Source organism: Cebus imitator, unplaced genomic scaffold, assembly GCF_001604975.1.
Source record: "Cebus imitator isolate Cc_AM_T3 unplaced genomic scaffold, Cebus_imitator-1.0 Scaffold83, whole genome shotgun sequence".
Taxonomy (NCBI): domain Eukaryota; kingdom Metazoa; phylum Chordata; class Mammalia; order Primates; family Cebidae; genus Cebus; species Cebus imitator.
This window is the reverse complement of record NW_016107398.1, coordinates 6,346,673-6,358,360: the sequence shown is the minus strand read 5'-3', so window position 1 is coordinate 6,358,360 and position 11,688 is coordinate 6,346,673. Positions and strand designations below refer to the sequence as shown.

Here is an 11,688-nt window from a genome sequence, read left to right as displayed (position 1 = left end):
AAATTTGTTCCTCTAGATACCCTAAATCACCTCTCTGAAGTTCAAAGTTCCACATATCTGTAGGGCATGGGCAAAATGCTACCAATCTCTTTGCTAAAACATAACAAGAGTCACCTTTGCTCCAATTCCCCACAAGTTCCTCATTTCCATCTGAGACCACCTCAGCCTGGACTTTATTGTCCATATTATTATCAGCATTTTGGGCAAAGCCATTCAACAAGTCTCTAGGAAGTCTGAAATTTTCCCACATTTTTCTGTCTTCTGAGCCCTCCAAACTGTTCCAACCTCTGCCTGTTACCCAATTTAAAAGTTGCTTCCACATTTTCGGGTATCTTTTTAGCAGCACCCCACTCTACTGGTACCAATTTACTATATTTAGTCTGTTTTCACACTGCTGATAAAAACATACCTGAGACTGGGCAATTTACAAAAGAAAGAAGTTTACTGACATTCAGTTTCATGTTGCTAGGGAGGCCTTACAATCGTGGCAGAAGGCAAGGAACAGCAGGTCACGTTTTACACGGATGGCAGCAAGCAAAGAGAGAGAGCTTGTGCAGGGAAACTCCCGTTTTTAAAACCATCAGATCTCACGAAACTTACTCACTATCCCAAGGACAGTGTGGGAAAGACCAACCCCCATGATTCAGTTACCTCTCACCAGGTTCCTCCCACTACTGGGAATAGTGGGAGTTACAATTCAAGATGAGATTTGGGTGGGGACACGGCCAAACCATGTCAGCCCCTCTTCTCTTTGCCCAGGAATTTCATTCTCAGCTTATCTGAGTTCTTCGCTTTTCTCAAGGTCCAATCCCAGCCACAGTGGCCAGATGACTTGTGTGTTCCATATTGAAGTGCCCTGCTAACAAGGCCTACCTGCCTTCTGTCCTCTTATCTCCTGCCTGAGTTCCCCACTTCCCCTAGCTCTCTGCATTAGAGGCCCATATCAAATACCCGACTCTTGGAACCCTCCTCTGAACCTCTGTGGTCTTTTGTGGAACCTCTCTGTCTCCCTAATTTCTGTGATTATCTTATCACCTAATTAAATGGTATGCTCCTGCAGGGCAGAAATCTAATTATTCCTTCTGGGAGACTGTACCACAGAATGGGAGAGGTCTTACTACCCCAAGAGTACTAGAGAGTTCCTCACCTAACATTTTTCACATCTTCAGATTTGGAAGGATAAGGATTGATTACTAGGCCTTTCCTTTAGTATTTTTTTTTTTCCAACAAAATTACAAAAACTTTAGAAAAATGGGAAGAAGAAGAAACATGAGTTTCCCCTTCAACACAACTACAACCTTCCCTTTGATCCTATGACAAATGTTGCCCAACAGAAATTTAGTGTGAGTCACAAATGCATTTTAAATATAACTTAAATACAATTAATTTTTTGAGTGGACCCGATTAAAAAGTTAAACAGGTGAAATTAATTTGAATAATATCTTTTATTTAGCCTAATACTAAAAAATAGTTATGTAATCAACATGTAATCAATGTATTTAAAATTATTCTTTCACTAAGTCTTAAAAATTCAACTTTACAGCACATCTCAATTCAGAGTACTCAACATTTCAAGTGTTTATTAGCCACATGTGGCTAGTGACTATCAGATCAGGACAATCCAAAGATAGACTGTCTGTACCCCTCTGCCTCATTTAATGTGACTGAAATTGGACATCATCTTAAAGTGGATGTGAAAAGAAACCTGCCTCCTTTTTTTCTCCCCAAAAGCTGCTATTGTTCAATCCATGGATTTATTGATGGAGTCTAAGAAGCAAGGAAATACAGTGTTATCAATTTGTGTATTCCTTCCTGTTCTCTTCATCTGCATGCTTCCCTCAGGGAAAGTGCTATTTATAGCTTGCTCCTTTTACATAATATCATATTTTTCCCCAGGTCATACAGTGTGTTCATGTTTAGTCATTAGGCGTGTTTCTCTTGGGCAACTGGGGTTGCATTCACTTTTTAAAATTTATAATATATAGTGATGGATATCTATTTGTATGTAGCCATTTCTGTAGATTCCAAGAAGCTGGATTTCTGTGTTGAAGGGTATGAGCATCTGACTTTTTTCCTTGTGTTGCCAAAATGCTTTCCAAAGGATTGTTTTCAAGTCCTCTTTCTTCTATTTCCTTTTTTGTTCAAGCAAATTCTAAAGAGTAGTCTTTTAGTCGAGTTTTGAGAGTACCAACTTCATTATCATTGGAATTTTTTTTTAAGAGGGTGACTAATTCAGTAAACAAAAGTTAGTAATTTTATATTCCGTTTATTGTGAAATTAATTGCTTTTCCACATGTTTATTTACTAGCTCTATTTCCTCTTTCGGAAATTGCGTACTCCTGTCCTTCATGGTCAAAGTTTAACGCAAAAATGCCACACCTTCATTTCAAGCTACCAAGGGCACACGAGAAAAGAATGCAAGATTTTAAAAATGATTGTTTTGACCCCTTAAACAAATGTCTGACTCCTGGCTTTGATTAAGCTGCTTGCAGGGCTGATAGTTCTGCCTTTTCCTGGTAATGAACAAAATGGTCCTGTGGCTGGGGAGGTCCTGGCAGCAGGAAGCCTTCAAATAGCCACAGGTCTGTGCTGACTCTGACCTTCCAGCCTCCCTTGCTGGCATTGATGGGGTTCTGTTTTTGAATGAACTAGTTTAATGTGGATCCAAATTTATTGTGCATATGCTTTCATTTTGGTTTTCAAAGATGGCATATTCACATGGAAATTACACCAGTTTTGCCCTGGACTCTCCCTTTACCTTCATATGTGTAAAAGCTTACACAGGTTTCAAAAAATAAATGGTGTCATTTCCTCTAAAATAACTGGTACAGAATATAACTATGTGAGTTGGTAAGTCCACCAGTACCTCTTTTTCTTCCCTCCAGATAGGGCATTTTGGTTCTTTTTTTTTTTTTTTTTTTTTTTGGAGACTGAATGTCGCTATTGTCGGCCAGGGCTGGAGTGCAATGGCATGATCTCCGCTCACTGCAACCTCCACCTCCCAGCTTCCAGCAATTCTCTTGCCTCAGCCTCCTGAGTAGGTGGGATTACAGGTGCCCGCCACCACACCTGGCTAATTTTTGTATTTTTAGTGGAGAAGTATTTCACCATGTTGGCCAGGTTGATCTCAAACACCTGACCTCAGGTAATCCACCCGCCTCGGCCTCCCAAAGTGCTGGGATTACAGGTGTGAGCCACCGTGCCCGGCAGGCATTTTGGTTCTTAGGGAAACAAGACAGCTGTAACATCAGCCCAGTGGCATCTGTTTTTGGCATTGAAGAGGAAATGTGTTCAATAGATTTAAGATTATTGTTGCTGACGTCAGCATTAGGACCTTAGGGAGGGGTAGTGGTGTTCCTAATGTTAACAATCTCGTACTACTGTTCTTTTCCTCACCTCTCCCCACCCACTTTCTAAAACTACTTGGATTTTTACAGAAATCCAAGTTACTGTGATAAGATTTATAACTCCAGAAATGTTTGGAACTCTTGCCTTACATTGAAATTTTTTGAGAACCCCTGCCTGAAATGAAATTTAATAACCTTGGACTTCACTGAAGCATCAGTGCTAACAAATTCAGGAATCATTTGGGGCCTTAAACGGTTCTAATTAGAAGCCAACTCTTTTGGGTTTGGGACCTTTTGTGACATATGTAGTCAGTTCTTGCCTTGATGTGTAGGGTGGGTGGACACTATTCAAAAGCAGAGGTCTCACAGTGGGTGCCTCTGGTTGAGGGCGTTGGCCTTCCCTCTGTCTGCTTGTTGCCTTGGGAGGGAATGCAAATGGACACACAGCTGCAGCATAAACAGTAGGAGAGACAGGAACCTGCCAGACCCTCTGCCACACCCTGGATCTTCTACATTGTTCATTTTGCTTTGATCCTTCTGGGCCGCCAAGAGGTAATGAAGCCAGCAGTACTGTGGGAAGCTGACATCCCCCACCTAACCTTCCACTTCTGCCCACCAGGCCAGGTGGTTAGGTCAGTTCTCTCAAGCTAGCTTGCATCTTCAGGCTTTTCCTCTCAATGTGTTTCTGCTAGAAGCCTGTTTAGTTCTCACCTGTTCTTAAAAAAGAAAGAAAAATAATCTTCTTTCAGTGCTATTACAAGCTACCATTTTTCACTTTTTTTTTTTTTTTGATGCAGGGTCTGGCTCTGTTGTTCAGGCTGGAGTGTGTTGGCACAAGCATGACTCACTGCAGCTTCAGCCCCCTGGGCTCAAGAGATCCTCCCACTTCTGCCTCCCAAGTAGCTGGGACCACATACGTGCACCACCATGCCCAGCTAATCTTTTGGAGTGCAATGGCATGATCTTGGCTCACTGCAACCTCCACCTCCCAGGTTTTTTATAGAGCCCATGTGTTTTGCTGTTTTCTAGGCTGGTCCCCAACACCTGAACCCAAGTGATCCTCCCACTCAGCCTCCCAGGGTGCTGAGATTACAGGCATGAGCCACTGCACCTGGCCCACTTCTTACTTTTCAACCAAATTCTGAAGACTAGTCTTCATCATTGCTTCACTTTCAACTCAACTCCTACACCTGTTACCTGTGCAGAGACAATTTACCATTGGGCTTCAGCTGTCACTCCTCCAGAAAACCACCTTCATGAGGGTCTTCTATTGATAGCTTCCGCTGTGTTCCCAAAATATGAGTGTCCTGGAGGCTTGGATTCAAATCCTGACTCAACTTCCTACTAGTTTACGTAACATTGGGTAAATTACAGCTCTGTGCCTCAGTTTCCTCATTTATAAAATAGGGAAAATAATACATTAGAAAGTTGTGGATGCCTGGCACTTAGTAAGTTCTCAGTAAGTGTTAGCTACTGCCATTGTTACCACCCCCATCATTGTCATTTGTGTTGCTGTGTGCATGCATGGCTTTGGAGCAAGATCTGGCAAGGCTGCCCAATGTCCTTTTGTGTGACTCCCAGAGGTGTGGGGGATGAGGGAGGCCAGCCTGCTGAGCCCTTTGCATTCACTCACATGGCTGCATGGGACGCCTGACTACCTTGTCAGTCCCTGCAGCCACCATCCATCCTGTCTCAGGGCTCCATCCAAACCATCTAACGAGCCATTTCTGTTCACAAAGGCAGAATCAAAATTATAATTCTCATTATCTGAGTACCCAAGGCGACTTAGCAAGTTCTGTCTGATCAGTCGCACTCATGTGAAGGTGGGCAGTTGACTCAGCTGAGTTAGGGCAGTTTTCAGAAAACAGAAACCAAAAGCCCAAGGTCATTCCATAGTCCATGCCATAAATCCCAGGGTTTCTTGCTGGCTTTGTGTTTACTGGTCACGTATTATAAACTCATAAAGACAAGGAAGAGCCTGCCCTCACCTTCATGCTGTGACTGGCCACGTGATCTTGTATGGAATGGAAAGATGGGAGGGGAGGATTGCAGGTGAGTCTAGCATTTTTCACTTCAGCCTTTTGCTTTTTCTTCCGTGGACTAAATGCACATGCAAATTTGGAATATTTCTATATTTCATGCTTTAAATTTTTTTCTTATTGGATTTTAATTCTTGTTGGGTACCCTGGGAAGAATAAAATAAACTGAACCATTATTTTGGACTTGCTGAGGGATCAGGGCACCCCAAGTGACCTGAGGCACTTTTGCTTTCAGCAGAGGATGGAGGAAGGGCTGTGCTTAGCATTCTGAAGGCCTCTTTCTGGGTTTAAACCAATCCAGCCTTCTTTGGACTCCTCTTGTTCCCGAGACACTATGTTCTGAACATCTATGAATTTTATCTTCATCCAAAAACTACCCTGAAATGGAAACTGCCATCCCTCACAGGATCTTTTTCCCTCTTCTGGCTTGTTTTGCTGTGCTTACCACTCATTTTTCACTTCTTGATCCTAATTCCCTGGTTTCATATATAAATATTCGAAGGAGAAACTGGTAGCACAAAGGCTGCTGCTACTCAGTTTGGTCATTCATTAAAAGTTATCACTGAACGTTTGCAAGTGCTCTCTGCTTTCAGAGATTGTGCATTTTTCCCTTGTCCCAGATACACATGGGTAGTTAAGAGCTAATGTTGCCTTCTGGGAACCGTTTGTTGAAAAAATAGCTTTTGCATAGGCAGATTTAAAGAAGGGATGTAAATATGCATAGCAATTACATCAGTGATGGAAAGGGTAGCGTTTGGAGGGCTAGGTGGGGTCTTAGAGAATTTCTAGTCAGATGAGGAATAGGCAAGGTGAGAAATGTATCTGCAGTCACAGAACTCATTAATGACAAGTGTGTAGAGCACACCTCTGACCTCGAATTCCCAAATTCTTCCTCACCACTCTACCACATCTCATCAATACTAATCATTTTTCATTCCATCTCCAGTATCCAGAGAGCAAGATACTTTAATTAATCCCTTCTAATTATGTGCTCCTTTTTTCCACCCCATTTTGTCACCTAGTAATTAAACCCTAATAAGGCCCCTTTGCAGAAATGGGAAACAGTGCCTGAAGTATCCATGGCTAGGCTAGGAACTCGCATTCCTTCTACATAAGCTGACTGACTCAACTAAAGAATCACATTCTCGCTTTTTCCCCACCCCATGCCCTTGCCTGTGCTATTCTCCCTATTCAGAGTGACCTTTTCCCACAGATGCCACCTTGGTCTAATGCAGGGTTTGCCATTTCAGATAGGAGCGCATTGCGTGCACACATACACATGCAGCAGCACCAAGGCCAGTCCTGGCACACAGTAGGTAATCACCCCAGCCAGAAGCTGTCTGTCCTGTGGCCTCTGTAATCTCTGCTAGTCGGGTTATGCTTGTCAGCACTGCCCTGTGATTTGTTTGTGTATAGACATATTTATCTCCTCAGCTAGATAGCAAGTAAGCTTCGGGGCAAAGAAGCCATGACTAATATGTTTTGTTTCCCCACAATATCTGCCCAGTACCTTGTACGTAATTTGTACCTGATAAAAATGGCTGACTATGAACAATTTCCTCGAGGAAATTGCCTTAAGGGTGCTATAAGAGGAAAGCCTGGAAATTCTAGTACTTGTGAAGACTTACAAATAAACACAGGCCTTCCAAACCTCTCTGAAACTCAGTCCAAACTGAGGCCTATAAATTGAGATTGTTAGGACTTAATATGAGTAGATCTGGTTTTGCTAGCCACGGTGTACATGTTTTCTTTGTCTTTCTCCCGCTGTTGTGTTCTGGTTGTTTGGGACCTCAATGGGCTTGTAATATGGAATTGTCAAGCACTCCCTACCCTGGGTAAGAAGTTTTCTAGCTGCTCAGGAGCCTCTGGCTGGAAGGCCATACTTAAGCTACTAGGGTACCCCACCTTGGGCTTCTCTTGGCTTTGTACTATTCTACCAGTATGGCTGTCTGCCTGGCCATAAGTAACTCTGTAGCCTGGAGGGAATCTCCCAGACAAGTTCGATGTCTAGGGGCACAGTAACATCCGTGTTACTGACTGATGAACTTGTTCCTCTAACAAGGCAGTACCCAGGCTACCCACAGCCGTTATAGAGGTGTGGTTGTTTCCTGAAATGGCCCAATCTCATGCACTTCCTGTGTTGACATCAAGCACTGACAGCTTTTATGAAAGTCTCTTTAACCAGGAAGGCTGAAATAGTGACGCAGCAGCATCGTTCAGTTGGGAATAGTTAACAATGGTTTGAGAGTTTGGCTGCCATCTTGGGTCTTGAAGAAACACATTGTACCCATTGCCAGCTCCAGCTGAAATCTTGCTCATGTCTTTCTGGACCAGCTCTCTGTAGCTGGGCCCTAGCAGAATTAATGGCCTAAAGCTTTCATTGAAGTAGTATTTTAACGTTTCCAGACATAGCCAAGCTAAAGACTTTAAAGCAACCTAAAGAACCAAAGGGGATGGGAGTACAATTTAAGAGTCAGATGTCTCTGAGTTTAAATCCAGGCTCTATCACTGTCTAGCTGGTGATTTTGAAAAATCCGGTTTACTTCTCTGATCCTTGGGTTCCTGGAAGAACTACCTCTGAAACTGTGAGGTAAGCTCTGTAAAGTACTTGGCACCTTGTGTGTCACAAAGAAGGCCTTCACGGGTGCAGTGGCTCACGCCTGTAATCCCAGCACTTTGGGAGGCAAAGGTGGGTGGATCACTCCTGAGGTCAGGAGTTTGAGACCAGCCTGGCCAACATGGTGAAACCCCATCTCTACTAAAATGATAAAAAGTAGCCAGGCGATGTGGCATGCACCTGTTATCCCAGCTACTTAGGAGGCTGAGGCAGGAGAATAGCTTGAACTGGGGAGGCGGAAGTTGCAGTGAGTTGAGATCACACTACTGCACTCTAGCCTGGGCAACAGAGGGAGACTATGTCTCAAAAAAAAAAAGGCCGGGTGCAATAGCTCACACCTGTAATCTCAGCACTTTGGGAGGCCGAGGTGGGTGGATCACCAGAGGTCAGGAGTTTGAGACCAGCCTGGCTAACATAGTGAAACCCGTTTCTACTATAAATACAAAAAATTAGCCAGGCACGGTGGTGCATGCCTGTAATCTCAGCTACTTGAAAGGCTGAGGCAGGAGAATTACTTGAACCCGGGAGGTGGAGGTTGCAGTGAGCCAAGATCATACCATTGCACTCCAGCCTTGGCAACAAGAGTGAAACTCTGTCCCAAAATGAAACAAAATCAAAGAAGGCGTTCAATAGCCATTACTGTATCTCTTCAGCCTTTTCCCACCTTACCCTCTTGTTTCCAGCCACCGAAGCAGTTGCTGCAGAAAGGCCAGGTTCCCTTACTGCCTGGATTCGGTCTTTATTTTGTCCCCTGTGCTTTTTCTCATATTGCCACAGGCATCCCGGGCCCAAATCCTAGACAAAGCCACAGAGTATATCCAGTATATGCGAAGGAAAAACCACACACACCAGCAAGATATTGACGACCTCAAGCGGCAGAATGCTCTTCTGGAGCAGCAAGGTGAGCACCTGAGCTTGTGGGGCAGTTGGCCCTGCTGTGCTCCATCCGGGTCAGGCTTTGGTACCTGGACCTGCAGAGTCAGAGCCAGTCATGGAGTATGTGTGGAGAAACAGGCTTGGTCCTGCTTCCTGGGGCCTGAGTAGCTGAGTGTTAGAGCCGTCCTGAGGAAGGACCTGAGGCGCCAGTGAGGAGACAATGGAAGCTAGGAAGTTGGACATCTGGAAACTTGTATCTTTTCTGACCTGATCTGTCCCCTTCTTGGGGCTCAGGTGCTCTGCCTGCAGTAGGGATCACACCTGGCATCAGGTGCCTGAAAAGAGCTTTGAGGTCCTCGGAGTGGAATGTGCTGTGTAAGTACCAGAGATCCAGGTGTTCAGGGACAGTGAGCCCTCCATGGTCAATGGTAGTCCAATCAGGGCAGCCTATGGGCTAGGCCCATGCTGTTCTCAATGCTCACACCCGCCTTTTCCTACAACCACAGGGGAAAGCGAGAGCTGATCAAGTTCTTTGTTCCTGGGGAATTCACTTCTCTTCCTCCCTCATGGAAGATGCAAGTAAAAGGAAATGCAAGTAACCACCTGGGTTAGAAAACCTCAAATAAAATAAAATAAATAAAATAAAGGGTTGACCTTCCAGGCTCAAGCTGAGCTGAACCAAGGGATGGGCAGTGGGTGGTGTTAGTGGGTTGGTTATCCGGCCGCCAAGCAGCCTGCATGTAAGGGCTGTTTGAAAAGCCCAGGAATTTTACGTGTATCGGTGACTTGCTTCCAAGTGTCCAGCTTGTCATTCCAAATGGATCTTGTACATGAGAACTAAGCCAAAAGTGTTCTTTGGCTGATACATCTTACATCATCCTTTCCTGCTGTTGTGTGGCCTTCACACCTTGTGGAGCCTCATGTTACTGGGCCAGCTTCTCCTCTGTTGTTGCACTGCTGAATCCCACAGGAAGCTCACGCTCCAGTCTCTGCGCTGGGCTTCCGTGGCTGCACGGTGACATCACAAGCCTTCTCTTCAGGGCTGGGTGGGATTGCAGAGTGTCTGCTGGTTCCCAGGTCTAGCTGGGAAAGGTGGGAGGGAAATGAAGTGTGTGAGTGAACAGCCACCCGAAGGGAGCTACTTCTGAGCACCTTGAGCCTCGGGGGCCAGCAAGCAAGCCCTTAGGAAGAACAGGCTGGACCCTGAGTCTGAGACTCGGTTCCTCCCCAAGTCTGCAGAAGGCAGTAACACACTCCCTTGGTTGCCTTTTAGTCCGTGCACTGGAGAAGGCGAGGTCAAGTGCCCAACTGCAGACCAACTACCCCTCCTCAGACAACAGCCTCTACACCAACGCCAAGGGCAGCACCATCTCTGCCTTCGATGGGGGCTCAGACTCCAGCTCAGAGTCTGAGCCTGAGGAGCCCCAAAGCAGGAAGAAGCTCCGGATGGAGGCCAGCTAAGCCCCTCGGGGCAGGCCAGCAATAAAAACTGTCTCCATCGTCTCCTCCTCCTTTCAGTTCATCTGTAGAACCCTCAGAACCATTTAAGAGACTGTATTTTTCTCTTTCTCCCTTTTTTTTTTTAATTTTTATTTTCATGTAGAAGCTCTTGGACAACAGCTCTCGTTCTCCTTCCCCATTTCCACTGTGTATTTTTTTTTTAATGTATTCCCTTCAGGGATTCCCTGTCCCCACCAGGAATTTTTAAACCAAAACACCCCAACTTGGCAGCTTTTTCTGTGGAGGACAGACGGCCGGCCGGACCTCTGAGCCCATAGTATCCTGCCCACCCTACCAGCTCCTCCAGCCCTGCCGGGCACATACCCGGAGGATGCCTCGCCTGCCCAGGTGGCCTCCTGGTCCGCCCTCACCTCTGTTGGATAGACTGTGAATCTGTGAACTGCTCTACTTTGAGAAGATGACCAGTTTGGAGTAATCAGAATTAACCCTCCTCCTTTTTAAGGTTGTTTTTTTCCTTTTTCTAAAAAGCTATGTATTGCTCCTATTGAAAGAGCAGATCCTTAAAGAAGTTTGTGGTATGAAAAGAAAGTGGGGACAGAGTCGCAGCACAGAGTCTTCGGCATGTTTCACTCCTGCCTCTCTCAGCCAGCTGTTTAGGCCTGCGGTGCCAGCCTCACGGAAGGCTGCATGGATTCTTGTGGTATGCGTGGGAGATAGCAGCAGTGAAGCAGCAGCCACCAGGGAGTGGCCATTTGGGGTTGGGACAGGGAGGATGTTTTGGGTGGCATAGAGGTTTTGTATTGAGGGCCAGTGATGATGATTTGATATTTATTTCCTGCTACTTAAATTTGAATCTGAGTGAACTGTTCCTATTTCTGATGATGTCGGTCTTGCAAAGCGACAGATTCATAAAGTAATGATGAAATCTTCCTTTCTTCCCGTGTGTATTTCTAAGAAATAGAGCCAACTGATTTTGTATGTAAATACCAAGAGCAATTTACCTGGTACTAAACCCGCACCCCAGTGCGGACCCTTCCCTGCCCTCACCCCACTTCCTTTCCTGCAGTCCTGAAACCTGTCTCCTTTGTGTGATCCAGCCCTGGCTCTGGCTGTGGTCAGCAGATCCCAGTGAAGGGTTTTGTGTGTTTAGGCCTCATTTCTTTGTCTTTTTCCTACTCCGTTCCTGGCATTTGCTGATTTCTAGTGTATACTCTGTAGTCTCAGTTCGTGTTTGATTCCATTCCATGGAAATAAAAAGTATGTTGTACATACTGCCGAAGAATTGTCTTGCAAGTTAAGGCTTCCCCCTTTACTATAAGACTATAAATAAAAACTTATTTTATCCTTC

General features: G+C 45.1%; 1 protein-coding gene across 8 annotated transcripts in view; it reads left to right on the top strand.

Annotated features, from left to right (window-relative positions):
* Positions 1-11,688, top strand: part of MAX (MYC associated factor X) — a 28,380-nt gene extending 16,692 nt beyond the window's left edge. For 2 of the 8 annotated variants that reach the window (XR_001826849.2, XM_017534014.2), the window contains 3 exons: positions 8,781-8,904; positions 9,386-9,470; positions 10,153-11,688. Coding sequence is in view for 6 of the 8 variants with exons in the window: in XM_017534014.2 (XP_017389503.1) it covers positions 8,884-8,904; positions 9,386-9,470; positions 10,153-10,340 (294 nt within the window). In the remaining 2 variants the exon portion in view is untranslated. Of the gene's footprint in view, positions 1-2,308; positions 2,851-8,780; positions 8,905-9,385; positions 9,517-10,152 lie in introns of those variants that run through there. The other 6 variants (XM_017534012.2, XM_017534013.2, XM_017534015.2 and 3 more) reach the window with 4 other exon arrangements.